The 26,144-nt window shown below is 37.0% G+C and overlaps 2 protein-coding genes across 4 annotated transcripts in view; both read left to right on the top strand.

Moving 5' to 3' along the window:
• LOC123537234 (uncharacterized) overlaps window positions 1–26,144 on the top strand; it is a 437,951-nt gene that overhangs the window by 60,570 nt on the left and 351,237 nt on the right. For all 3 annotated transcript variants that reach the window (XM_053528446.1, XM_045320884.2, XM_045320885.2), the window contains exons 2-3: window positions 10,317–11,024; window positions 19,928–20,073. In XM_053528446.1, the coding sequence (XP_053384421.1) occupies window positions 10,335–11,024; window positions 19,928–20,073 (836 nt within the window). In that variant the 5' untranslated portion in view covers window positions 10,317–10,334. The remainder of the gene's footprint in view (window positions 1–10,316; window positions 11,025–19,927; window positions 20,074–26,144) is intronic.
• Window positions 5,190–5,834, top strand: LOC128550032 (uncharacterized). Its single transcript, XM_053527879.1, has one exon. The coding sequence runs from the start codon at window positions 5,190–5,192 to the stop codon at window positions 5,832–5,834; it is 645 nt and encodes a 214-aa protein (XP_053383854.1).

Here is a 26,144-nt window from a genome sequence, read left to right as displayed (position 1 = left end):
TATAGGTCATTTTCAGATCTGGGTCAGATTGGGTCAAAAACTAGGTCACTAGGTCAAATCAAAAAAAAAGCTTGTTAACACTGTAGAGGCCACATTTATGACTCTATCTTCATGAAACTTTGTCAGAATGTTAATCTTGATGATCTTTTGGTAAAGTTCGAATCTGAGACTGATGGGATCATAAACTAGGTCACCGGGTCAAATCAAAGGAAAAGCTAGTTAATACTGTAGAAGTCACAATTTTAGCCCAATCTTAATGAAACTTGGTCAGAATGTTAACCTCAATAAAATCTTGGACGAATTCGATATTGGGTCATCTGGGATCAAAAACTAGGTCACCAGGTCAAATCAAAGGAAAAGCTTGTTAACACTGTAGAGGCCACATTTAAGACTATATCTTCATGAAACTTGGTCAGAATTTTAATCTTGATAATCTCAAGGTCCAGTTTGAATCTGTGTCATGTAGGGTCAAAAACTAGGTCACCAGGTCAAATCAAAGAAAAAGCTATTTAACATGTAGAGGCCACATTTATGACCATATCTTAATGAAATTTGTTCAGAATGTTAATCTTGATGATTCCTAGGTCAGGTGAGCGATACATGGCCTTCATGGCCTTCTTGTTTAAAATGAATGATAATGACAACACCATAATTAGTTATTTAATATTCAGTGTACCTCATGTTCCTTTTAATCCATTCCTTGCTGTAGTATGATAAATGTTTCCTTCTTATTTGCTACACAGACTTCTCAAAAATTGATGAATAACATGTGCAAAAAAATTCCCAGCATGCAACAAAATGGTGGAAACTGATCATGTGACACTATGAATTTGACATTCTTTAATAAAGGTAATAAACCTAAGTTTTATGTATAATAAATGAATATTTTAGTGTTCATGAAAGTTCATGAATTGTTCATGAATTAAGTTGTTAAAGATGTTTTGTTCATTAACGACCTCAAAATAGAGTAAATTTCAAAGTTGGGGATTGATTTTAGTCAAAATATCGAAAAAAAAAAAAAAAAAAAAAAAAAAAAAAAAAGTATCGAGATATCCATAGTTGATTTTTACAAAATAAGGAGGAAAAAAATCGGGACCAGGAAAATCCACACGAGATATCAAAATTTTGGAATAACCAAGTAAATAAGTCAAGATAACTGTTTTGAACGGTATTGTTCAAAGTAACATTAGAAACACAAAATGGATAAGGCTTTTTTTATTTGAAGTTTCAAAATCCAACTGCTACTTTATATTTTAAATAAACAGTCTGAATGTCATTCAACTCATAACTGGTTGACAGTTACCAGTACATGTACCATCACTTTAACTGGATGTATTTTCTAATTTGACACAAATAATTGTCAGAAAAATCATTTTCATAGCATAGCATTAGAACATTTAAAGAACGCAGAGTCTTTTTTACAAAATGTCAGATTTTAGTAATATTGTTCTTAGTATCATTTTGAGAAAAGAAGCAGAAGAACATTGCAATTCTAAATCTTTACTCAAATTGTTCTTGTAATTACTAAGCTATTGTTCTAAAACTATTCTTAATTTCTTCTTGTTTTTCATCAAGAAAACAAGACGAACATTTTGAGAACAGTACAGTTCTATAACTACTCTCGAACTGGTTGTGACAACATGTCAGAAAACTTAGTTATCATTAATAAAAAATGTCCAGAATGACATTTGAACATTTTAAGAACACACAGTATACAAGAATAGTCCTTAAAACATTCAAGAACAGTTTAAAGTAGGACTGGGACGATTTCTCGGATCCTACTCGATTACTAGGTGAAACCGGTTTCAATTTTGCAAAACCGCTAATCGCTCTCAAACAATAAACATAACAAATTGTACTTAATCTTTATACATTTCTTTGACTAGCACATAGAGGTTACATTCTACCAATTCAGTCCCTTATTTATTTCATATTAACAATAAAATATTAATATATGACATGTCTTCTTATCAAAAATTGAAAAATATTGACATGTTATGTTGTATATAAGAAAAATAATCTGTTCTGAGAAACATCACCCTCTAAAAATGCCCCCTTGAAAACAGCCATTTAGCAATCACATGTAGGTAGACAGTTTTTCACAAAGAAGAAAACTTATTCCGGGAAATTCACAATGAAAATGGTCTAGATCTTTTCTCAATACAATAAGCAACAAAACTAAGCCAAAAATGTAACTGTCACCTCCTCATGTCACTCATTATACCAGATTTCGTCCATAGCATGGAACTACATTTTGGACTACTTCACATGTAACTCTGGGTAGTCACTTCCAGTTTGGTGTAATCGGTCCTAGACCCGCAGTATATTTCTGCTAAAACACATCGAACATAGCCAATAGTCTCAGATTTGCCTGTTGTGATAAAATAAAAATGAAAAAAAAAATACACCAAAATATGACTTATTAATTATCACATTGTTTGCAAAGGATAAAGTTTGTAAGTTCCTAATGTAATCAGCTGCTGGAAGTACCTTGATACCGTCGTCAGGAACAAAAACAGCATTTTCAATATGGCGGACGATTAACGGGTTCGGTTCGATTTCATACATAAGATTAACCGGTTTGAAAATTGTGAAATCGTCCCAGCCCTAGTTTAAAGAACAATTTAAGAATTCGATAAATTCTTAAAAGTTTCTTGAACTCCTCTTAAACAGTGTTCTTGCACAGTTCAAGTACATGTGTTCATGAACAGGCATCTTGAACAGATCAAGAACAGTTCTTGATGTTGTAGAACAGTTCATGAACAGTTCAAAGCCTTAAGAACCCATTTTCACAGGGGATTGCCCTTCATTTGTCATATTTTAACTTGCCCGGGCAACTGCTCCAATATAACCTGGAGGAATTAAACCAAACATTATAAAAGTGATCAGTGCTAAGCCTAGGGAATATTCTGGTTCAGTGTTTTAAAGCAGAATTATGGCCCTTGATTCATGAAATTTTATACATTTTAGTCACTTCTCTTATATAAGTGTAGAACAGTTCATGAACAGTTCAAAGCCTTAAGAACCCATTTTCACAGGGGATTGCCCTTCATTTGTCATATTTTAACTTGCCCGGGCAACTGCTCCAATATAACCTGGAGGAATTAAACCAAACATTATAAAAGTGATCAGTGCTAAGCCTAGGGAATATTCTGGTTTAGTGTTCAGCAAAGTTATGCCCCTTGATTTAGTATATTTTACAGTGTTTACACTACTTGCTGCATACAGTTAGAATGAATTTCACCAAACCTCAAGAGTGATTAGTGTGAAGCATAGTTGTGCACATTATGGTCATGTTCTGATCAAATGATTTTCAGCGTAGTCATGACTCTCGATTTGTCAAATTCTCCTATACCACTTGTTTGAATTCCATCAAACTTCAGAGGAGTTACCACTGCCAAACTTAGTTGTGTACATCATTGCATGGAATGTTATGGCTCAGTGATTTTACCTTGAGTTATGGCCTTTATTTTGTGGCATATGGGTAAGTGATGGCGGACATACGTTTTTGGCAGAAAAAAACAATTTCTAGTTGTGTCTATGAAATCTAGGTCAAGATAAAAACTGGATTACCTGAGGTCTTAAATTAGGTCACTAGGTCAAATCATTGAAAAATTTGATAAGGGCACTATAGAGAGCACATTTTTTACTTGATAAGCGTGATGGGGAATGACATGTACATAATATATGTTAAACATAGATATAACCATTCATGATTAAGTGTGTCATACATATCTTCAAGGTCAAATAGACAAGGTCAGGTGAGCAACTTAAGGTCACTTTGGCCTTCTTGTTTACACTTATAAACCTTTAATTTTGCTACACCAATCTCTTTGTTTGAATATTGAGAAACATATAGATTATCAGAGCTTAGTCTGAATTTGCTGAGATAGTTAAATTATAAATAAATAAATGAAAAAAAGAAATTATCCATTGGGTTTATGGACTAATCGATTCTCCCACATTTACTGTCAGTAATGTCTTATCTAGGAAATCATCAAATGAATTGATATGAACTTTGTATTTGTTCATAATCAACATTCCAATTGAATTCTAGGTAGGAGTTTTGATTGTAATATATAATTTGCCATCGGGATGCTATCTGCTTAATAATTGATGAGAATTATTACGATTTCCACACGATTATTTATTTTAGCATTTATTTCAGATAGCAGTTTTGCAGAGACAAACATTAAGTGTCAGTGGGCAGAAATGTTTCAAGTATTTTGTAGATTGGATTTCTAAACTTAGACTGGTTTCTAGTTAATCATATAGATCATATACCACGTGACAATATGGCGGACGCGCTTTTTTCAAATCGATGAAAATATCAGAAAAAATGGATAAACTATCACATAAACCTTGAAAATATAACTGTTGTGGTCTTTATATATTCTAACTAGTATACAGGATTGTTTTATCTGACTTTTACTCGGATGTTTCCATGAATGGCTTTGACTTTGGACGTGACTTTGGTGCTTTGTTTGCACTGAGGTTACGATCAGTGATCAGTATTTATTCACATGAACGTGCTTGTTACCAGTGATTATATGTGACTATTTGTGTTTATTTGTGGATATTTTGTGGATTGGTGGATTTTGTATCTGGACTAATTCAAATTTCAAAATTTAGCAAGGTATTGAATTGACTAACTTTATTTTGTATAAATCGTCATGACTTTATAATACCGAATATCGAATGGGAAAAAGTAATAAGAAGCGGACAAAATCACAGGCCTCCCCAGAGTCAGTGAGTAGTATTCCTGACAAACGCCCGGTACGCACGGATAAAACGACTGAAATGTCACAGATGTCTCAAATGTCTCAAATGTCCTCGGTTATGTCATCGCCTCAGGCATCAGCGGCCGGCATGTTTCCTCAGCCTCCAACATATCCAGGAAACATTGGTCAGTTTATGCGACACCTCAACCATATATCAATCCGGCTATGACACCTCAATCTCCCCAGAATACAAATTTAACTTTCCAACAAACAGTACTGGAAAAGTTGGAGCAAATGAATAAAAAGGTCGAAAAAGTGGATGCTCGTTTACAAAAGCTAGATTCTATTGAGAAGCAAATTTCTAGTATGTCACAGAAAATGACCGCTATTGACAGTCGTGTATTGTCCCTTGAATCAAAATGAACGAAAATTCACGAATTATAACGAGAGTTAGAAACGAGTCGAACAATGGATTCACATATTTGCGATGAGCTCCAGGCACGTCAAAACCAGATCAATAAAGAGATTAAAACCGAGCGAGACCGAGTGACCCAGTGTTCGAAGGATTACGGTGAACTTAAAACAGCGAAGGAGGCCCTCAAGAGGGCAAACGATTCAATGGCAGAGCAGCTGCTTGACCTGCAATCTCGTTCAATGCGCGAAAATCTGTTATTCTATGGCTTTGACGAGTGCGCAAATTCTGCAGACAGAAAATCTGAGGACTGTGCCGAAAAAATCATGACTTTTTGTGTTGATACACTGAATATTATGGATGCGCGCAGTCAGATTAAAATTGAACGCGCCCACAGGGTTGGGCAATATAGAAGTGACAGAAAGCGTCCTATTGTCGCGAAATTCCACTCTTATTCTGATAAAGTTTCTGTTAAGCAACGCGCCATGGAGAAATCGCGTGGCAGCAACGATGAATCACTTGTACGTGTTAGCGACCAGTTTCCAAAGGAAATTCAGGCCAGGAGGAAACAACTGATTCCAGCCCTAGCAAAAGCCAAAGAGGCTGGAAAACCGGCTTATTTATCCTATGACAAGCTTTTCATTGATAACCGCAGATACACTGTTGAAACCGTGTCACAATCTGGTTTTTCTGATGCATAGGGGGCGGACGAGAAACAGTTAACATTTCTGTTATGGAATGTAAGGGGTATTGTGAATAAATTAAATGACTGCGACTTTTTGAATTTTATTTCAGATTTTGATGTACTGTTATTTGTTGAAACTTGGAACTCAAAAAATTCTAATGTTCAGATAGAAGGGTATGACTATTTCGCGTGTCCACGACCAAAATTTAATAGACGAGCGAAACGGGACAGCGGCGGTGTTATTGTCTATTATAAACATTATTTACGCAATCAGCTGGAGCTGATAAGTGTAAACCAAAATGGTGTGATTTGGTTCAAGATTAAAAAACAGTTTAGCTTTGCTAATGAAGATATTTATTTTTGTGCGTGCTATATCCCTCCAGAAGACTCTCAGGTGTACCGTAATGAATATTCCACATTATACCAGTTTGACTTTTTTGAACATTTAAGCACTGAAATAAGACGTTACAGTGACCTCGGAAGCGTGTATTTAGCGGGCGACCTGAATTCTCGCACTGGTGAACACACCGATTATATAACGGACATTAACCTTAATAGATTTGTTGATTTGCCCGAAGATAGAGATCGTTTGCCTATCACGGTAAAGCGCAAAAATCACGATAAGTTCGTGAATCATTTTGGAACAAAATTGTTGACACTTTGTAAAGAAAACAGTCTTATTATTGTTAACGGTCGCCTCGAGGACGGAAATTATACGTATCACTCAGTGCATAGAAATAAAACTACCGCTAGCACAGTAGACTATTTAATTACATCAAACACCAATTTGTCATCTGTATTTGGTATGGGTGTGCTTGATATGTCGGAATTTTCCGATCATTGCCCTATTACTTTTTCTTTAAATTGTAAGGTACAGGCCTCGGTGCCTGAAGGAGTCAATTCATATGAAAAAATTGTATGGGATTCTTCAAACACAGAAGTCTTTTTAAATACACTTGACAGCAGCAAGCATTTGTTTGATGACATAACAAATAAGCTGGTATCTGGTGAAACTGATATAAATCAATGTATTAACACATTCTCTGATATGGTGCATGATATCTCTTTTAAATGTTTCGGTCGATCTTGTAATCACCATAGCAAGGGTACAAAAAGAAAGAAAACAGAATGGTTTGACGACAGATGCCGGAAAGCAAAAGCAGATTTTTTAAAGGCAAAACGAATATTTATGAACAATAAAACTGAGCAAAATAAGCTTAATTTTTTGACGAGCAGGTCCATTTTTGTTAAAGTTAAGAGATTAGCTAAAAGCAAGTATTTTTGTAATGAAAGAATAAAACTGTCAGAATTAAGTCAAAAGTCTCCCAGGAAATTCTGGAAATATTTAAACAAATTTAAGCGTAAAGGGAATTTTTCAAATAATGATGTCAGTTTAAATGATTTTACGCAACATTTTGCAAATTTATCCACTGTGCCTGAGGATCGAATGAACAGCGGTCTTTTCAATACACAATCACGTGATAGTGAGGTGAATATTGATCAATTAGATAAGCCATTTTCTGTATTAGAATTGGAAAAAACCATATCTTCCTTGAATCGCCATAAAAGTAGTGACTACGAAAATAATGTAGCTGATTTTTTCATAGATGCTAAGCAATTTATTTCTCCTTATCTTTGTACCATTTTTAATTATATTTTTGACACAGGAGTTTATCCGGAGGCATGGTCAATAGGTGTTATTGTGCCAATTTTTAAGAAGGGCGATCCTTGTGATCCGTCGAATTATAGAGGTATCACCTTAGTAAATATTATAGGTAAAATATTTTCTCTGCTTTTGAGAAATAGAATTAACAAATGGTGTGAAGATGGTAATTTATTCAATGATTCACAATTTGGGTTTCGTGATAATCGTTCAACAGCTGATGCAATTTTCCTGTTGCACACTATTATTCAAAAGGTCTTGTCAAAAAATTCAAAACTATGGTGTATTTTTATTGATTACGAGAAGGCTTTCGATACGGTAAACAGAGATGCCCTATGGGTAAAACTTATTAATACTGGTATCAGCTGTAAAATGATTACCATGATAAAATCTATTTATAACACTGTTAAATCTTGTGTAAGATTATCAGCGTCAATGCCCTTGTCTGATTTTTTCGATGTTACGCTTGGATTGAAACAGGGCGAACCATTATCTCCCTTATTGTTCATTTTATTTATAAATGATATCAACGAATCTATTGACTTTAATACACTGACTAACAATGACCTAGATCTGCTATCTATGTATTTAATTCTGTTTGCAGATGACATTGTTATGTTCACTACAAACCCAAATAGTTTACAAGCACAAATTGATAATATTTATCTATATTCTAGGAAGTGGGGTCTTAATATTAACGTAAAAAAGACAAAAATTTGTGTATTTGAAAAACGCAAACAAACACATGAACTGGATTTTTATATCAATAATGAAAAAATCGAAATAGTGGACTATTTTATTTATTTGGGTGTTAAATTCACACACACTGGTAAATTGTTAGAAGCTGTGAAAGCGTTATCTGACCAAGCCTTAAGGGCATATCACAATTTATTATATTTGTTTGACAGAGTAAAAACGGATGTTAAAACAAAGTTAAAACTATTTGATACTATGGTTGTACCAATATTATTATATGGCTCTGAAGTCTGGGGTGTATACAATTTCAAGGAAATTGAAAAACTTGATATCAGATTTTGTAAATATGTGTTAGGAGTCAGGGCTCAAACTCCAAATAATGCCGTATATGGCGAACTGGGTAGATACCCATTAGCAGTTATTGCCAAAGAGAGATCACTAAAGTTTTGGTTGAAGATCATGAAACGCCCTGACTCACTTATGTATACTATGTATTTAGATCAATATAACAATGTTCATAATAGCTGTTGGTCAAATAAGTTGAAAAGTATTCTTGACCATCTTGGTTTTAGTGATATATATGATAACTTCAATTGTAATGTTAACTATTGGCCAATGTTACAAAGAAGAATCCGAGATCAGTTTATCCAACAATGGAATGAGTCTTTGAATAATATGTCTAAACTAGAATATTATAGAAATTTCAAGCGTTCATTTTGTTATGAGAAATATATTGATATAATTACTAACGATGTATTACGTAAACATTTTACAACATTAAGAGTTTCTTCTCACCCATTAGAAATAGAATTTGGTAGATATCGTGATATTCCTAGAGAAAATCGATTATGTAAACTTTGTAATCAACAGGTTGTTGAAAGCGAATACCACTTCTTGATGTGTTGTAGTAGGTACACAGAAATTCGTACTAAATATTTAGGTCATATGTCATGGCCTTCACTGCAAAAATTTAATAGGTTCTTGTCAACTGAAAACAGAAAATTGGTGATTAATGTTGCAAAATTTATCAAAGAAGCATTGTTTATTAGAAAAAATACCCTCGATAACTTAACTGTTTCGTAGAAACTTATGCCATAGTCAGGCTGATTATGCATTGTGTATGTGACTTATATTTGTTTGTATAATATTTGTTTATATGTCATTTGTTTATGCCACGTCTTTGCCATATTGTTTGCTATATTGTAAATGGCCAAAGGCAATTATTTGTCGATTTTGCCAATAAACTTGAAACTTGTTAATTAACTGGATTATAGTTGTTCTCCATTGGTTTGTAATTTTTTTTAATTGTTATTGATAGGGCATTTTAAATGTGAGAAACCATTGCCATTAGTTTTGATGGATGAGCCAACTTGTTAAAACAGAACAAATTGCCTCTAATATCAACACAGAGCAATTTTAGGCAGATCATTAAAAGGCTATATAACAAAAAATAATTTATTGTTCTGTGAAATTAAAACTGTTCACAAACAAGTTATAGCAAATTAGCAAAAAATCTTAATTTGATCATAGAAAAAGTTGAGAAAAATTGTTTTTTTTTATGTTATATAAACTGGACAAACTTCTTTGGGCCACACCAGGACGGCTTTGTGCTTCTAAAATGTATGCTCTTTGTTTTCAGCAAAATAGACAAAAACATAAGAACTTCTTTTTGGCACTATTTAATGAGTAAAGTTTCCATGAATTAAATCCCTGCCTTAATATCAGGAAAAAAGAATCTTTTGCAAAATAGTTTCTTGTCAGGCTGAGGTAATAACTGAACCTTTTGATTAAGCTGACACAATTTTTACCCCTAAATTTGTTTTAGACCAGAGTATCATAATTATTAATCCTGCAAGTAGCTGAAATAAATGAATGCCCGAATAGTGTAAAAAATATAATTATATGAATACTGGCTTCCAGCTCTTTATCCTAAGTAAAGAATGTTATACACAAAAAAAACACACTTTCTAAGTGGTGACTGGTTCCCTGAGGTTTCCATGGGGATGGTCTCAAACTCTAGCTAGCAACTGACTGGTTCATTCTATGTTAAATCTTCAAACTGACCAATTGCAAGGCTGCATACTGAAACTGGTCTCTTAACTTAAGCTTCTTTGATCACATTTCTTCTTTCTATTGTAGATCCAGAATAAAAGTAAAATGGACAAGTTGGAAGAGACAGACCTATTATATAGAGAGAACAGGAACTATAGCAATAATAATAGTGTGTTTGAAAGTCCTGATGTTGAAGACAAGGGTAGAAAAAGTGATGTTGCAAAAGTTGTGGACAGTAAACTGGTATTTGAAATGAGAAACTTTGCTGGTGGCAGTCATACAAGTGTTGGTTCAGACGGAAGGAGGCTGGAGTCAGAAGAATTTGAAAATATTTCCATTTCTGCTGTTGAAAACATTCCAGTTTGTGCTATGAAGAAAACTCCTAAAGATGCCCTTGAAGAGCTAAATAGAGAGAATATAAATGCTGGTGGTACTGAAAGTGAAAAGACTAAAGATTTAAAAGCTGTAGGAGATATATATAAGAAAAGAGGCAGTAGCTTTGATAGTCTCAAGTTTGAAAATGTTTGTGAGGTAATAGCAGAGGAAGATGTTATTGATGGTATGAATGGTGAATGCATTGTAACAGAAAATGGACATGTCGCAGATACAAATGAAGAAACATTTGAATACGGCCCGGATTTGGCAGAAGATGAGGGTTTAAAAGACATTTATTTTGAAGAGCCAGTGGTAAACAAAAGGTTTGGCAGTGAATATGATTCAGAGAAAAATGAAAGAACAAGAAATATAAAAGGGATAGAGAAGAATAAAAGTTTGGAAGAAACCAGTATATCAAAGGTAACATTTTTTGCTTGTCTGTTTAAAGAATAATGAGGGCTCTTCTCACCCAGGTTTTGGCATCTGCATCCCTCTTTGATGCAAGATCATTATATATAAAATAATCTCAGTAAATGCTTGTTGCATTGGACTGAAACTTCACACAAGGCCACCTAATTGTCAAACCTACTGAAATACAAAGTTAGATAGCCTTTCTTTGACTTAAAAAAAATATGCTTTTAATGCTTTTATCCAAAGGTATATCAAATTTCTCTCTGTTTTATTTCATTAACATTTCAGCCTCGTGACCTTTATCAAAATCATACAGGCCATGAGGGCGAAATGTTAGTTAAATAAAACAGAGTCATAAAAAGAAAAAAACATATGGCAATGACTTTCAGAATTTTTGGTACCATATATATATATAATAATGATAAAATGAATTTGATTCAAACTTCCACATAATCATCCAAGTAGACACCTTGTGCTCTACTCTGGCAATTATGTCCTTTTAAGGCTTTCACTCTATCTCTGTTATTACTAAAGGATTTGTCTCACGGTTGTTCCATATTATCATCTACAGCAGGGTGATAGCTTTAGTTTCCTTAGATATGCCCTATTTCAATTTGTTGCGTGTGTTATCTCCTGACAGCTTTTGGCATCACTCCTCTATATTTCAGTGAATCACTTGCCCCTAACTGCAGAATTCTTTCATGTGAGGGATCTTTTCAGAATATTTTTATCCTAACCAGGCGGCCATTTATATCTAAAACTGTCTGGAGGATCTTCAGATATTCATGACATATTGTATCAGTGTGAGCTAGAGTGACTGTCCCATGGTGAGCTAGTGTGACTGTCCCATTGTGAGCTAGCATGACTGTCCCATTGTGAGCTAGTTTTACTGTCCCATTGTGTGCTAGCGTGACTGTCCCATTGTGAGCTAGCGTGACTGTCCCATTGTGAGCTAGCGTGACTGTCCCATTGTGTGTGTGTGTTTGTGTTCAGGTTCAACCTCTTTTTCAACAATTTTTCAGTCATATAAACGACGGTGTCTACTTGTAGCAGTCAGCACAATGCCCAACTTTATAGTGCTGCCTCACTGGAATATCACGCCGTAGACACGTGACATGATACCCCACCCAGTCACATTATACTGACACCAGAGCTGACCAGTCCTAGCACTACCCTCTTAATGCTGAGCGCCAAGTGAGGAAGCTGCTAGTACCATTTTTTACGTCTTTGGTATGACGTGGCCGGGGATCGAACCCATGACCTCCCGCACTCGAAGTGGACGCTCTACCACTAGGCTACCGAGGCGGTTGTCCCATGATCAGCTAGTTTGACTGTCCCATTGTGAGCTAGGGTGACTGTCCCATTGTGAGCTAGCATGACTGTCCCATTGTGTGCTAACGTGACTACCCCATTGTGAGCTAGCTTGACTGTCCCGTTGTGAGCTAGCATGACTGTCCCATGGTGAGCTAGGGTGACTGTCCTATTGTGAGCTAGGGTGACTGTCACATGGTACACTGGGACCCCGTTATAACGCAGTCATCGGGGTCCAAGGTTCAAGACCCGCGGATCTAGCGGGGTTAAATTTATAACTTGGGTTGATTATATCAGCGGTATATGCAATACCCCACCCACCGGTAATGTATTAGACGTATTTTGGAAGCTGTTAATATTATTAAGAAAATAAGAATCGTATAAACGGGACATTTATTTACCTTTAATGCTACTGAAAAATGCATTAAAAGAATTATAATGCTGTCTCATCTTCTCATTTTGTCGTGATTCTAAAAGAAAGTTGGAATTGTGTATTCCGGAAGTAAACAAATATAACGTTGTGTGCGGAGTGCGCGGTCATGAGAATTACATATGCAATGCAACTGCACTGGGGGTTTATGTAACTAAAAGAGAAAAAACGCTGACAGTCTTAAATTTTTTTTATTATGATTACATTAAGAAAATCGCTAAATAAGGTAATAAATTGTTAAATCACCGTCGTTAATATACGATATTAAAAAGGAAGAACATTCTCAGTATGGCTTTCAGTGCGTTGAATCTTCGTTAATTCCGATGAACTTAGTGTGATGATTACGAAAAACGGCTGCATTTTATTACCAAACTGGGCCTGTTGTTCGATTTTTTATTCACTCAAGTGATCATGTCATCCGCTTAACCCTTACCATGCTAAATTTCTATAATGGACTGGTCCATCTTCCAATTTGGGCAGTACCATTTATCATTTGAAGGGGTGTTTACTAAAAATTTACTGACTGAATAGCGAACAGTGCAGACCATGATCAGACTGCACGAATGTGCAGGCTGATCTTGGTCTGCACTGGTCGCAAAGGCAGAATCACTTACCGCCAGCAAGCTAAGAGTTAATTGGTGCAAACTTAAACGGTTTGATACTTGACTGACCAATGTTACAGGCTTGTTATGCAAACAATCTAATTTTGACACGGTACTGATTGCCTAATTGTCACATGTCTACATGTATTCAAACTTTAACAAAGACGATAGGCAAACAAGTAACCTAGCAGACAATTATTGATTTTTGTCACAGATGTCATGGCAAAGGTGTTAAAGTACAAAGTATACAGGTGCATGTAGGTTTTAACGCTGGTTATGATCAAATTAAATAACATCCGCGGACTCGTTTTTTGTTGTTGTTTTTTTTACCCCAGAAAATTCCGGAAAATTCTGTAGCCAAGAGCCTGCCGCGTTATAACGAATACCATGGTATATCGAGTAGCGTTATAACAGGTTTCGAGTGTAGCTAGTTTGACTCTCACATGCTTAACTAAAGTGACTGGTCTCATTGCAAGCAAGCGTGACTGTCACATGATGAGCTAGTTTGACTGTCAAATGGTGAACTAGAGTAATTGTCATATGGTGAGCTAGGGTGTCTTTCACAGAGTGAGCTAGTTTGACTATTGAATGGTGAACTGGAAAGACTGTTACATGGTGAGCTAGTATGAGCTAGACCGACTGTCAGTAACTGTCACATAGTGAGCTGGGTTGGCTGTCGTATAGTGAACTAGAGTGACTGTCAAAAAGTGAGCTAGAGTAACTGTCACCTGGTGAGGTTGTATGACTATCACATGGTGAATTACTGTGACTGTTACACAGTGAGCTAGAATAGCTGTCCTACAGTGACTCAGAGTTACTGCCACACAGTGAGCTAGAGTGACTGTTGCATTGTTTGCTAAATGACTGTCATATTGTGAGTTAGAGTAACTTTTATACAGTGAGCTTGTTTTCTAAATAGTGAGCCAGAGTGACTTTTACACAGCTAGATTTACTGTCACACAGTGAGCTAGAGTTACTGTCACACAGTTTGTCAGAATAACTGTCACACAGTGAGTTAGACAGACAGTCACATGCTGAACTAGAGTGACTCACATGTAGTGAGCTAGACTGACTGTCACACAGTGAGCAAGAGTAAAAGCCACAAGGTTGGCTAGAGTGACTGTCACACAGTGAGATTGTTGACCGCTATTTGGAGTAAGAGTTACTGTCACATAGTGAGCCAGAGTGAATGTCACTTGTTGAGCTAGAGTAACTGTCACACAGTGCGCTAAAGTGACTGTCACATGTTTAGCTGGAATGACTGCTGTAAACCTAGAAACATTCGCGAACACTATATTTCGTGTTTTTATGATGACAAATGATTTAGTGGCTACAAAGATTCGTGGAAATACCGAATACGCCAGTTGCAAAACACAATAAAACTTAATAGATTAAGCACATAAACAGTCGCAGGTAAAATTACAGGTACTTAGGCTGCACATATATTGGGCAAATACTAGTAATTGGTCACTTATCCATAACACATTTTCAATCTACCCTACTTTGTGATTGTGAGTGAAATTCACGTTTCACAATATACCGTTTGTAATCACAAACCACTGTATAGTAGTATAAGAAAGGAGGATCCTGTAGATAATATATTACTGTCGACAAGTGACAATGACTCTTTGATACATTCTGCAAATGAAGCAGTGAAAGAGATAATTAAATCAGGAGTTAAACGGAAAAGGGATTCTGTACATTATGATGACGAGACCAGAGCCAATGTTGCAAAATATGCATGCCTGCATGGAAATACTAGTGCTGCTCGGCATTTTACAAAGAAACTGTCTCTAGAAAAACCTATGAATGAGGGTATGGTTCGATCCTTGAAAGCAGCTTACAAAAGAGAACAATCTAAAACACTGGAAAAGAAAATAGAAACTCTTCCGAGAAGTGGAAGCTGTGGTCGCCCTAAACTTCTAGGGAAATGTGACGATGACGTGACTAATTACATAAAAAACTCTACGAGAGTCTGGATCATTTGTTAACAGGCATATATTAATTGGCGGTGCATGTGGCATCATAGTTGCTAAAAACAAATACATTCTGCAGGAGGTTGGTGGACATGTAAACCTGTCCAGAACATGGGCTGAGTCGTTTTTATGGCACATAGGATATGTTCGTAGGAAAGGCACAAAAGCTGTCCGAAAGCTACCGTTTGACTGAGAAGCAGAAACTAGAGTTCATATCCACCGGGTCCATGATGTAAAACAGAAGTTTTCCATCCTAGATGAGCTTGTGATCAGTTTTGATCAAACAAATATAAGCATTATTCCATGTGGTAACTGGACTGTTGCTGAGCAAGGTAACAGTGTTTTAACAATAAAATTTATTTTTTGATATGGTAACATAGCCAAGGTGATTAAAATAACAGGATCAAACAAATATGTTACTATTGTCAGTGTTTCACATAATTATCTATTTTCGCTTAAATAAAATGTTTGCATATTGTCCCATAGACAATGTATTTGTTTGTATCACATTTTTGCTTAAATTACTTGATCCGTGATATAAGTATATACAGTAATAAGAAATTTCTACATTATTAAAAAATCTCAATTAATAAAACAACCATGTTTAACTTTTCAGGAGCCAAGCAGGTTTCTATTACCGGCTTAGCAGATAAACGGCAAATCACAGCATTGTTGTCATGTACAGTGATCAGCAATCTATTGCCACTGCAAATCCTTTATCAGGGCAAAACAAACCAATGTCATCCAACTACAAAATTCCCGAATCCATAGCGAGAATCACTGGTCGAACGAGGAAACGATGGCACGCTTTGTCAACAATATTTAAACGTCATATAAAAATGATATGCCTGATAATTTTGATTTACCCCTAAGGCATCTCACCGTATCGACACATTCTTATCTAAACTTGCGCATTGCAATTACAAGGTTGTTTTCATACCTGGAGGCTGCAAGAATTGTAACCTTTAGATTTATCCGGTAATGCCCCGCTTAAAAAGGAGGTAAAAAATCAGTTTACGCATTGGTATGCTGACTGTGTCTAGAAACAACTAGCCAAAGGTGTGTCAGTTGATGAAGTTGACATAAATTTGAAATTGTCTTACATTAAACCTGTTCATGCAACATGGCAGATGCTTGAAGTGTTAAAAGTTGAAACTGTGTGTGATTGTCATATTGAGAATACTAGTACAGTGGAGTCCGCTTATTTGCATACCCAGTTTGTCAAAGCAAAATATGCGAATAACCGGGCTATTCGTTTATCCAAATATACGTATATGGCATCTGTTTCAGTATGCTTCGGCTGTTCTAGGAGCAATGGTTATTACTTTGAATCAATACGGCAACATTAATTAGAAAATGTGTCACTAATGGAGTGATTAATCATACCTGTATATGTTTTAAACAAATAAAGCTGTAAACGACAATATTTTTTATTTACCACTGACTGGAATTTACCCGCGAATCGTACAGATATCAAAACGCCATGCCGGTAATTTTCCATTCCACGAGCACGTGCGACCTATCGTAATGCCTAACTTACAACGCCGTTACTTTTGTTCATCGACACGTATACAAAAAAGGCGCATCACGCATTCATTTTTTTATTTTATCGCTTCAGATTTTCAACACCGATTGAGAAGTAATATAGTTTGAATTTTATAACGATTTAAAAAAGGTTTTAAAAGAAATGTTGGCTTGAGTGACTGTCTCACAGGGAGCTAGAGTGACTGTCTCAAAGGGAGCTTGAGTGACTGTCTCACAGGGAGGCCAAGCAACTGTTAAACAGGAAGTTCGAATGACTATCACATAGTTAGCTTGTGTGACTGTAACACAATGAGTCTGAATGACTGTCACACAGTGTGCTAGAAAGACTGTCACACAGGGAGCTCAATGTGGTCATGCAGGGAGCTAGAGTTACTGTCACACAGGAAGCTTGAGTGACTGTCTAATAGGGAGCTTGTGACTGTCAAACAGGGAGCTAAAGTGACTGTCACACAGGGAGCTCAATGGTGGTCATGCAGGGAGCTAGAGTGACTGCCACACAGGAAGCTTGAGTGACTGCCACACAGGAAGCTTGAGTGACTGTCTAATAGGGAGCTTGAGTGACTGTTACACATGAAGTTCAATGGTGGTATGCAAGGAGCCAGAGTGACTGTCAAACAGGAATTAAGCTTGAGTGACTGTCTAATAGGGAGCTTGAGTGACTGTCAAACAGGGAGCTAGAGTGACTGTCACATAGGGAGCTAGACTGACTGTGTCACAGGGAGCTTGAGTGACTGTCCTACAGGGAGCTAGAGTGACTGTCAAACAGGAAGCTTGAATGACTGTCTAATAGGGAGCTTGAGTGACTGTCAAACTGGGAGCTAGAGTGACTGTCACATAGGGAGCTAGACTGACAGTGTCACAGGGAGCTTGAGTGACTGTCCTACAGGGAGCTAGAGTGACTGTCACACAGGGAGCTAGAGTGACTGTCTCACAGGGAGCTAGAGTGGTGATGTCGCAGGGAGCTTGAGTGACTGTCTTACAGGGAGCTAGAGTGGCCATCTCACAGGGAGCTAGAGTGGCCGTCTCACTGGGAGCTAGAGTGGCCGTCTCACAGGGAGCTAGAGTGGCCATGTCACAGGGAGCTCGAGTGACTGTCACACAGGGAGCTAGAGTGGTGATGTCACAGGGAGCTTGAGTGACTGTCTTACAGGGAGCTAGAGTGGCCATCTCACAGGGAGCTAGAGTGACTGTCTCACTGGGAGCTAGAGTGGCCGTCTCACAGGGAGCTAGAGTGGCCATGTCACAGCGAGCTTGAGTGACTATCTAACTGGGAGTTATTGACTGTCTCACAGTCAGCTAGAGTGGTGGTCTCCCAGGGAGCCTGAGTCACTGTCTCACAGGGAACTAGAGTGGTGGTCTCACAGGGAACTACAGTGACTGTCTCACAGGAGGCTAAAGTGGTGGTCTCACAGGGAGCTTATGTGACTGTCTCACAGGGAGCTTAAATGGCGGTCACACAGAGCTAGAGTGGCGGTCACACAGGGAGCTAGAGTGGTGGTCTCACAGGGAGCTAAAGTAGCGGTCTCACAGGGAGCTTGAGTGACTGTCTCACAGGGAGCTAGAGTGGCGGTCTCACAGGGAGCTTGAGTGACTGTCTCACAGGGAGCTAAAGTGGTGGTCTCACAGGGAGCTAGAGTGGCAGTCTCACAGGGAGCTTGGGTGACTGTCTCACAGGGAGCTAAAGTGGTGGTCTCACAGGGAGCTAGAGTGGCAGTCTCACAGGGAGCTTGGGTGATTGTCTCACAGGGAGCTAAAGTGGCGGTCTCACAGGGAGCTTGAGTGACTGTCTCACAGGGAGCTAAGGTGGTGGTCTCACAGGGAGCTTGTGTGACTGTCTGACAGGGAGCTAAAGTGGCGGTCTCACAGGGAGCTAGAGCGGCGGTCTCACAGGGAGCGTGAGTGACTGTCTCACAGGGAGCTAAAGTGGCAGTCTCACAGGGAGCTAGAGTGGCGGTCTCACAGGGAGCTTGAGTGACTGTCTCACAGGGAGCTAAAATAGTGGTCTCACAGGGAGCTAGAGTGGCGGTCTCACAGGGAGCTTGTGTGACTGTCTCACAGGGAGCTCATGTGACAGTCTCACAGGGAGCTTAGGTGGTGGTCTCACAGGGAGTGAGAGGTTGTTTCACAGGGAGCTGGAGAGACTAAAGTAAACATGGTAATTCCTTGATATCACATGTTTGGTGTCACCGGAGTGAAATAAAGCCATTATATAATTTTTATGATACACTAGTGTAATAAAGCTTTGACATTGACATCGTTTTATGTGTAGGAGACTTTGGTCGAATTGACTTTGTCATTAATAAGTAAAGAAAGAAGAAATTTTGAAGTTTCAGCAGGAAAAGCTTAAAATGTGATAAAAAGAATATTACATTTGCATCCTTCCACATTGAATTTGCACAGCCTCGCATTTTATCATTTTATTCAACTCATTTAATTAATCGAATACTCACCTAATATCCTCTATTTATTATGGTTTAACTGTATTATGAACTAGTATTCATTTACATTTTCCTCCTTTCCTAGAGAGGAAATATTGATGAAAACTGGAAAATAGAAAGTCCAAAGAACTCGAATAATGGAAAGCTTTCAAGAAACAAAGATTGTTTACTTTAATGCTGACACTGTTTAATAAGAAGTGTTAAATTACTCTTGGAAAAAATGAGAAGCTGAATATTTATCGAGGAACGGCAGAAACTGCAGACATTCCTTTTATCTGTTCTGTATTTTCATGTGGTATTTTTGATTTACTGTGCATCTAAGATAATAGATGATAAGTCTTTATGTTACTTATGATATTTACATGTGCAGTTTGTAGCTGTAATTTTTAGAAATATATCAAAAACAGAATTTATTTAAAGCAGTCTCTTTTTGTTTGAAGGGGGATCCGGACACAAAATTCACCCTGAAAAGAAATAATTTTCTGGGTTTTTTTAAGGGTAGCAAAAGAATTTCTAGAAAATACTTTTCTCTTGTCTTTAAACAAATAAAAAAAATTATATATTCTAGGAAATTTGTGATTTTAGAAAAATAACTGAATGCACTTTGTAGGGAAGTGGCCTGAATTTGGAAGAGGGATTTAAGTACAACGGCCGGGTGATCAGTATAAAGGAGCATTACGGCCACATGATGGAGTTGAGAAGAAGATCAGAGAGCGGGATCAGCGGCTCATGTGACAAACCTCCAGATAACTACAGGTAAGAGTTGTAGTATATGTTACATGTTTTTTCAGTGTAGTAGCAAAATATTAGAGCAAAATATCTAATAATTTCACAAAAGTATTAAATATACAAAGTTGGATAAAACCATTGAAAAATACAGAAAAGAAATGTCTTTGTTGTAACATTCAATGGCTTTCAATAGTAAACACTGGATATCACTTTTTTTTTTTGTGACATGGTGAAAGATATTTTGATCTTCAACCCTTACCATGCTGGACAAATTGATTTGCCTTTGCGAACAGTGCAGATCATGATCTGCACTGTTTGCTATTCAGCCAGTATCATTTTGGTAAGCACCCCTTTACAGTTAATGGTTACCTATCAAAATTGGAAGATGGACAAGTTCATTATAGAAATTTAGCATGGTAAGAGTTAATACACTGAACATCTCCTATTGCTACTATGCTAACATGAAGATTCTATAAATCTTCATAAATAGAATCTTCACAAATTCCGTAAAAATTTTGTATGCTAGGTTATTGTTTGGATGATTTCAAAATTGTGAATAATATGTCCTTGCATAAGTGTATATCTCTTCTCATTAAAAAGAGAATGGCAGACATCCAGTTGTTCCAGGTTTCAGATTTTTCCTGGAAGTTTGGCCCCTGCAAGAAGCTTGTTTGAACATTGTCGACAATGGGCAAAAAGGACTTCAGTAGTTCCAACCTTTATATATGTTTGTTGTGCCTTCTTAGTAACCTTCTTTGCAAAATTCTGTTAGTCAGTAAATATCTATATTATATACATCATATCCATCTAACATTATATTTGTTTAGCCAAATAAGTAATACACAGTTTTCCTGTTCAATACCCAAACCAAAATGACAAACTTAATTAAGCTTGCATTAAGGTCTCAGCAAGATTGCAGTTGCAATCTTAACAAGTGTGCAACAAACTTGTTTCAGCGTGCAGCAAGGTTGCGATTGGAACCATCGCAACCATTATTTAAGCTTGCGCAAACTAATTCTGAGCTTACTGTAACCTATTTAAAATCTTGCAAGCTTGTAAGGTTGTGCATGCTTGCAAATGGAACCCTAGGGATCTTAATTGCGACCTTGCAAGTTTAACTGATTATAACAAGATTGCAAGCTTGCGCAATCTTGCAAGCTTACACAATCATAACAAGATTGCTTGCAAGCTTACGCACACTTATATGGGTGTGGACAAAAACACTTGCGAGTCTCTCGCAACCTTGTTATGATTGCGCAAGCTTGCAACACTATCTTCCTCGTAGCCTAGTGGTAGAGCGTCCGCTTCGAGTGCGGGAGGTCGTGGGTTCGATCCCCGGCCGTGTCATACCAAAGACGTAAAAAATGGTACTAAAAGCTTCCTCGCTTGGCGCTCAGCATTAGAGGATAGTGCTAGGACTGGTCAGCCCGGTGTCAGTATGATGTGACTGGTTGGGTTGTCATGCCACATGTCTACGGCGTGACATTCCAGTGAGGCAGCACTATAAAGTTGTGCATTGTGCTCACTGCTACAAGTAGACACCGTCGTTTATATGTCTGAAAAATTGTTGAAAAAGACGTTAAACCCAAACACACACTCAACCTTATTTAGGTTTGTGAGACAGTTTAAATAACATGAGAGTCTAAAAATTCAATTATATATGTACTTCTTTAATTTGACAAACTGCACAGTTTATAAAACTTCCGCACTTTCATGAAACAATATTTGTAGTCATCAGTAGATAAAGAGTTAAAAATCAGGGACAATATTTTTTAAAACAACCTGTTTTGACATAAGAAATTTAATATTTGGTTAAATACATTACCTCCCTTTTACACATATCAGTGAACTAAAAGTTTTAAAAAGGTTACAGGATCGCAAGCTAGTGGCAGTCTTAAATAGTATTTAAGATAGCAGGATGCCCGCTGCAAGCTCGCGAAGCAAGACTTATCCGCAAACTTAATTTCTATGCGAGCCTCTGCAAGCATTATATTACATTGCTGCAATCTTTTTAAGATTACAGTTAGCTTGCGCAAGCTTATGGCAAACTTCTCACAAGCTTGCTGCATGCTTGTATTTTGGTTTGGGTAGAATGCTTTATGTGTTTGCAAACATTTTGCCTAAGTACATGCAAGTTCTGTGAAATCCTTTGTATGAAATATAATGTATATTACTAGTCCAAATAATTTTTCTTATTGCACAGGATGATATAATATTTGTAGAAGGTAGACAGCAGTTATTGGTCCCCTACTGTTTGAAAACCAGATTCGAGGACTATAGGTTTGAACCTTGTCCAGCTGCCATTCCATCACTCTATCTTTCTGTCGGCCACTCCTATTATTGTCTGGTGCATTACTACCATCAATCTAGGGATTTTACTGAATTCACATATAACAGAAAGTTGTTTATATCCAATGTGCCAGTTATGGTTGTTGTATGGTCAGACATACCATTACATTAATTGTATAAAACAATAAAAACTACAGTACCCTGACTGGTAGGGGCAAATATATCCTTTCACTTGTTTGTTATATTGTTCAAACAAATACAGCTATGTAATGTAATGAAATACATGTTACTGTGAGATGTAGAACCATTTTCTAAGCAACAGATGTGTTCAACCCCATAGGCAGAATTTTGCTTGCCTGATCACAACTTGAACTTACAAGGTGAAATAGTGCAGTTGTTTTTGTGGGGCTGTGTAACATTCTGAATCCATAGCAGCACTATGCTACTTAAATTTCATCTAGTCAGTTGATTTTTTTTGTATCTTTTAAATTTAATAAAGTAAAACTCAGATGTTCATTGTGAATTATGTGGAACAAAACAGTATGAAACAAAGGATCTCTTAAGGCAGTAATAGGTTATTTTTGTGTGTAGAATATTCTCTTAAGTGTTTTTTTCCCTATATTTATACAGAAGATAATATGCTAGAGTTGTACTAATAGAGATTTTATGATGCTCCTTCAGGATTTTGTTTTTTGCCATTTAACATTGATGGTGCTATTAATACCCCATTATATGAACACATGAAAATGAACTGTTAACTTGTTAACTAAAAGACAAAGTAATGTATAGACCATTAAGGCTTTTCCCTGGTGAGTTAAGCAATTATCCCCCATCAGTTTCCATGTTGTCCTTCTGTCAAACAGTCTGTCTGAATTTTTGCTCCATATATGTCTTCTACACCTCTTTGAATTCTTGCAATTTTTAAAGAAGACAATCATGCAGAATTCATGTTCCCTTTGTTTTTGCCATAGGTCAAGGCCACAACTGAAGGTCAAACATTTGAGTCTTGCGTTCCTGTCCAGTCTCCTTGAGTTATAGGAGAATATTCTATCCATCAAGAGGACAAATAGAACATGTTTTCCAGTTTCTTTGACCCAAGGTCAAGGTTATAACTGAAGGTCAGATTTTTAGCCTTTCAATCCATATTTCTAAACCCTTCAAAGTTTATTTATGAAATTCGTTTGAATGTTTCATTCATTAAAATGACATGCAAAGCCCATATTACAATTATATGGGCATAAGGACAAGGGCTTAGCTAAAGGTCAAACCTGAATGAAATCTCTGCTTGATACTTCGTACTATTAAACACAAATCCTGTTTTCACATTTTTCACACATTTTTCCCCCTGTCCAGGACACACAATTTTACAGAAAGGAAGACCAGCAACAGAAGTGTTTTTCATATGTAAGGAAATTATCAAAATATTTATTACATAATGTGCACCGTACACAGAATCGGACGAAATGGGGCACAAAAGACCTAGAGAACAATCTCTTCGAATTTGCTTAATAGTAATTTCAAGGAAGAAAATCTCTTGAAAAGTAATGCCCTGATCTTTCCATTACTTTCATAAATTGAAGTAATAAATTTACCACAAAGTAGAAATTAGTTAGATATCTTAGTACAGAAATGGTAATTGTCATCTGTCTTAAACATTAAACAAATGAGAATGTTGTAAAAAAAATAATGTGCTTATTATACTCCCAGATGCAATGTATATGGGGGCTGATTTGGAGCCACCCATCTCTTCTATCCATAAGGAAGAATATACAGAGCACTTGCCAAAGGTCACACTTATAGGTGAAAAATCCAATAGCTTAAGCTTGTATCTGCTCCATATCTTTTTAACCGCTTGGACAGATTTTATTAGCTCGCCTTGAGCTATTGTGATTGCTCACCGTCTGGCGTCCGGCAGTCCACACTGTCCTTCAAACAACATCTCCTCCTAAACCACCAGGCCAATTTTGATGAAACTTCACAGGGATGTTCCTTGGATGGTCTTCTTTAAAAATTGTTCAAACAATTGAATTCCATACAGAACTCTGGTTGCCATGGCAACCGAAAGGAAAACCTTTAAAAATCTTCTTGTCCAAACCCACAGGTCATATGGCTTTAATATTTGGCATGTAGCATCATGTAGTGGTCCTCTACCAAGATTGTTCAAATTACCCCCTAGGGTCAAATATGGCCCCTGCCCTGGGGGTCACATGGTTTACATTGACTTATATAGGGAAAACTTTGAAACTCTTCTTGTCCATAACCACAAAGAGTAGAGCCTCAATATTTGGCATGTGACATCATCTAATGGTCCTTTATAAAGATTTTCAAATTATGCCCCTGGGATGAAAAGAGGCCCTGCCCCAGGGGTCCCAAGTTTTACATAGATTTATATAATAAAAAACTTTAAAAATCTTCTTGTCTGAAACCACAAGACCAAAGCCTTTGACTTTTGCATAGACTTAATTATATTGGAAAAAACTTTTTAAAATCTTCTTGACTGTAAGTTCAAGGCATAGGCTTTTGATATTTGGTATGTAGCATTGCCTAGTGGTTCTCAAACAAGATTGTTCAAACTATGCCCAAGGGATGAAAAAAGGCCCTGCCCCGAGGGTCACTTAGTTTTTATATGAGTTATATAGGAAAAAATACTTTAAAAATTATCTGATCATATTTCCTAGACTGTTTAATTATAATTACCTGATGACCCCAAGTAATTAGGGGTCACTTGACTGTGACCTTGACCTACTTTCTTGTTTTTAGCTCACCTGTCACAAAGTGACAAGGTGAGCTTTTGTGATGGCGCGGTGTCCGTCGTCCGTCGTGCGTCCGTCCGTGCGTGCGTCCGTCTGTAAACTTTTGCTTGTGACCACTCTAGAGGTCACATTTTTCATGGGATCTTTATGAAAGTTGGTCAGAATGTTCATCTTGATGATATCTAGGTCAAGTTTGAAACTGGGTCACGTGCCTTCAAAAACTAGGTCAGTATGTCTAAAAATAGAAAAACCTTGTGACCCATCTAAAGGCCATATATTTCACAAGATCTTCATGAAAATTGGTCAGAATGTTCACCTTGATGATATCTAGTCAAGTTCGAAACTGGGTCACGTGCGGTCAAAAACTAGGTCAGTAGTTCTAAAAATAGAAAAACCTTGTGACCTCTCTAGAGGCCATATATTTCAAAAGATCTTCATGAAAATTGGTCAGAATGTTCACCTTGATGATATCTAGGTCAAGTTCGAAACTGGGTCACGTGCCTTCAAAAACTAGGTCAGTAGGTCTAAAAATAGAAAAACCTTGTGACCTCTCTAGAGGCCATATATTTCAAAAGATCTTCATGAAAATTGGTCAGAATGTTCACCTTGATGATATCTAGGTCAAGTTCGAAACTGGGTCACGTGCCTTTCAAAACTAGGTCAGTAGGTCTAAAAATAGAAAAACCTTGTCACCTCTCTAGAGGCCATATATTTCATGAGATCTTCATGGAAATTGGTAAGAACGTTCACCTTGATGATATCTAGGTCAAGTTTGAAACTGGGTCATGTGCCATCAAAAACTAGGTCAGTAGGTCAAATAATAGAAAAACCTTGTGACCTCTCTAAAGGCCATTTTTTTCATGGGATCTGTATGAAAGTTGGTCTAAATTTTCATCTTTATGATATCTAGGTCAGGTTCGAAACTGGGTCACGTGCCATTAAAAACTAGGTCAGTAGGTCTAAAATTAGAAAAACCTTGTGACCACTCTAGAGGCCATATATTTCATGAGATCTTCATGAAAATTGGTCAGAATGTTCACCTTGATGATATCTAGA

This window comes from Mercenaria mercenaria, chromosome 17, assembly GCF_021730395.1.
Source record: "Mercenaria mercenaria strain notata chromosome 17, MADL_Memer_1, whole genome shotgun sequence".
In the NCBI taxonomy this organism is placed as follows: domain Eukaryota; kingdom Metazoa; phylum Mollusca; class Bivalvia; order Venerida; family Veneridae; genus Mercenaria; species Mercenaria mercenaria.
This window is presented reverse-complemented; position numbering and strand designations above follow the sequence as displayed.

What these genes read in the sequence shown, in the direction of transcription:
- LOC128550032 (XM_053527879.1), top strand. Translation starts at nt 5,190, where the DNA reads ATGGATTCACATATTTGCGATGAGCTCCAGGCACGTCAAAACCAGATC.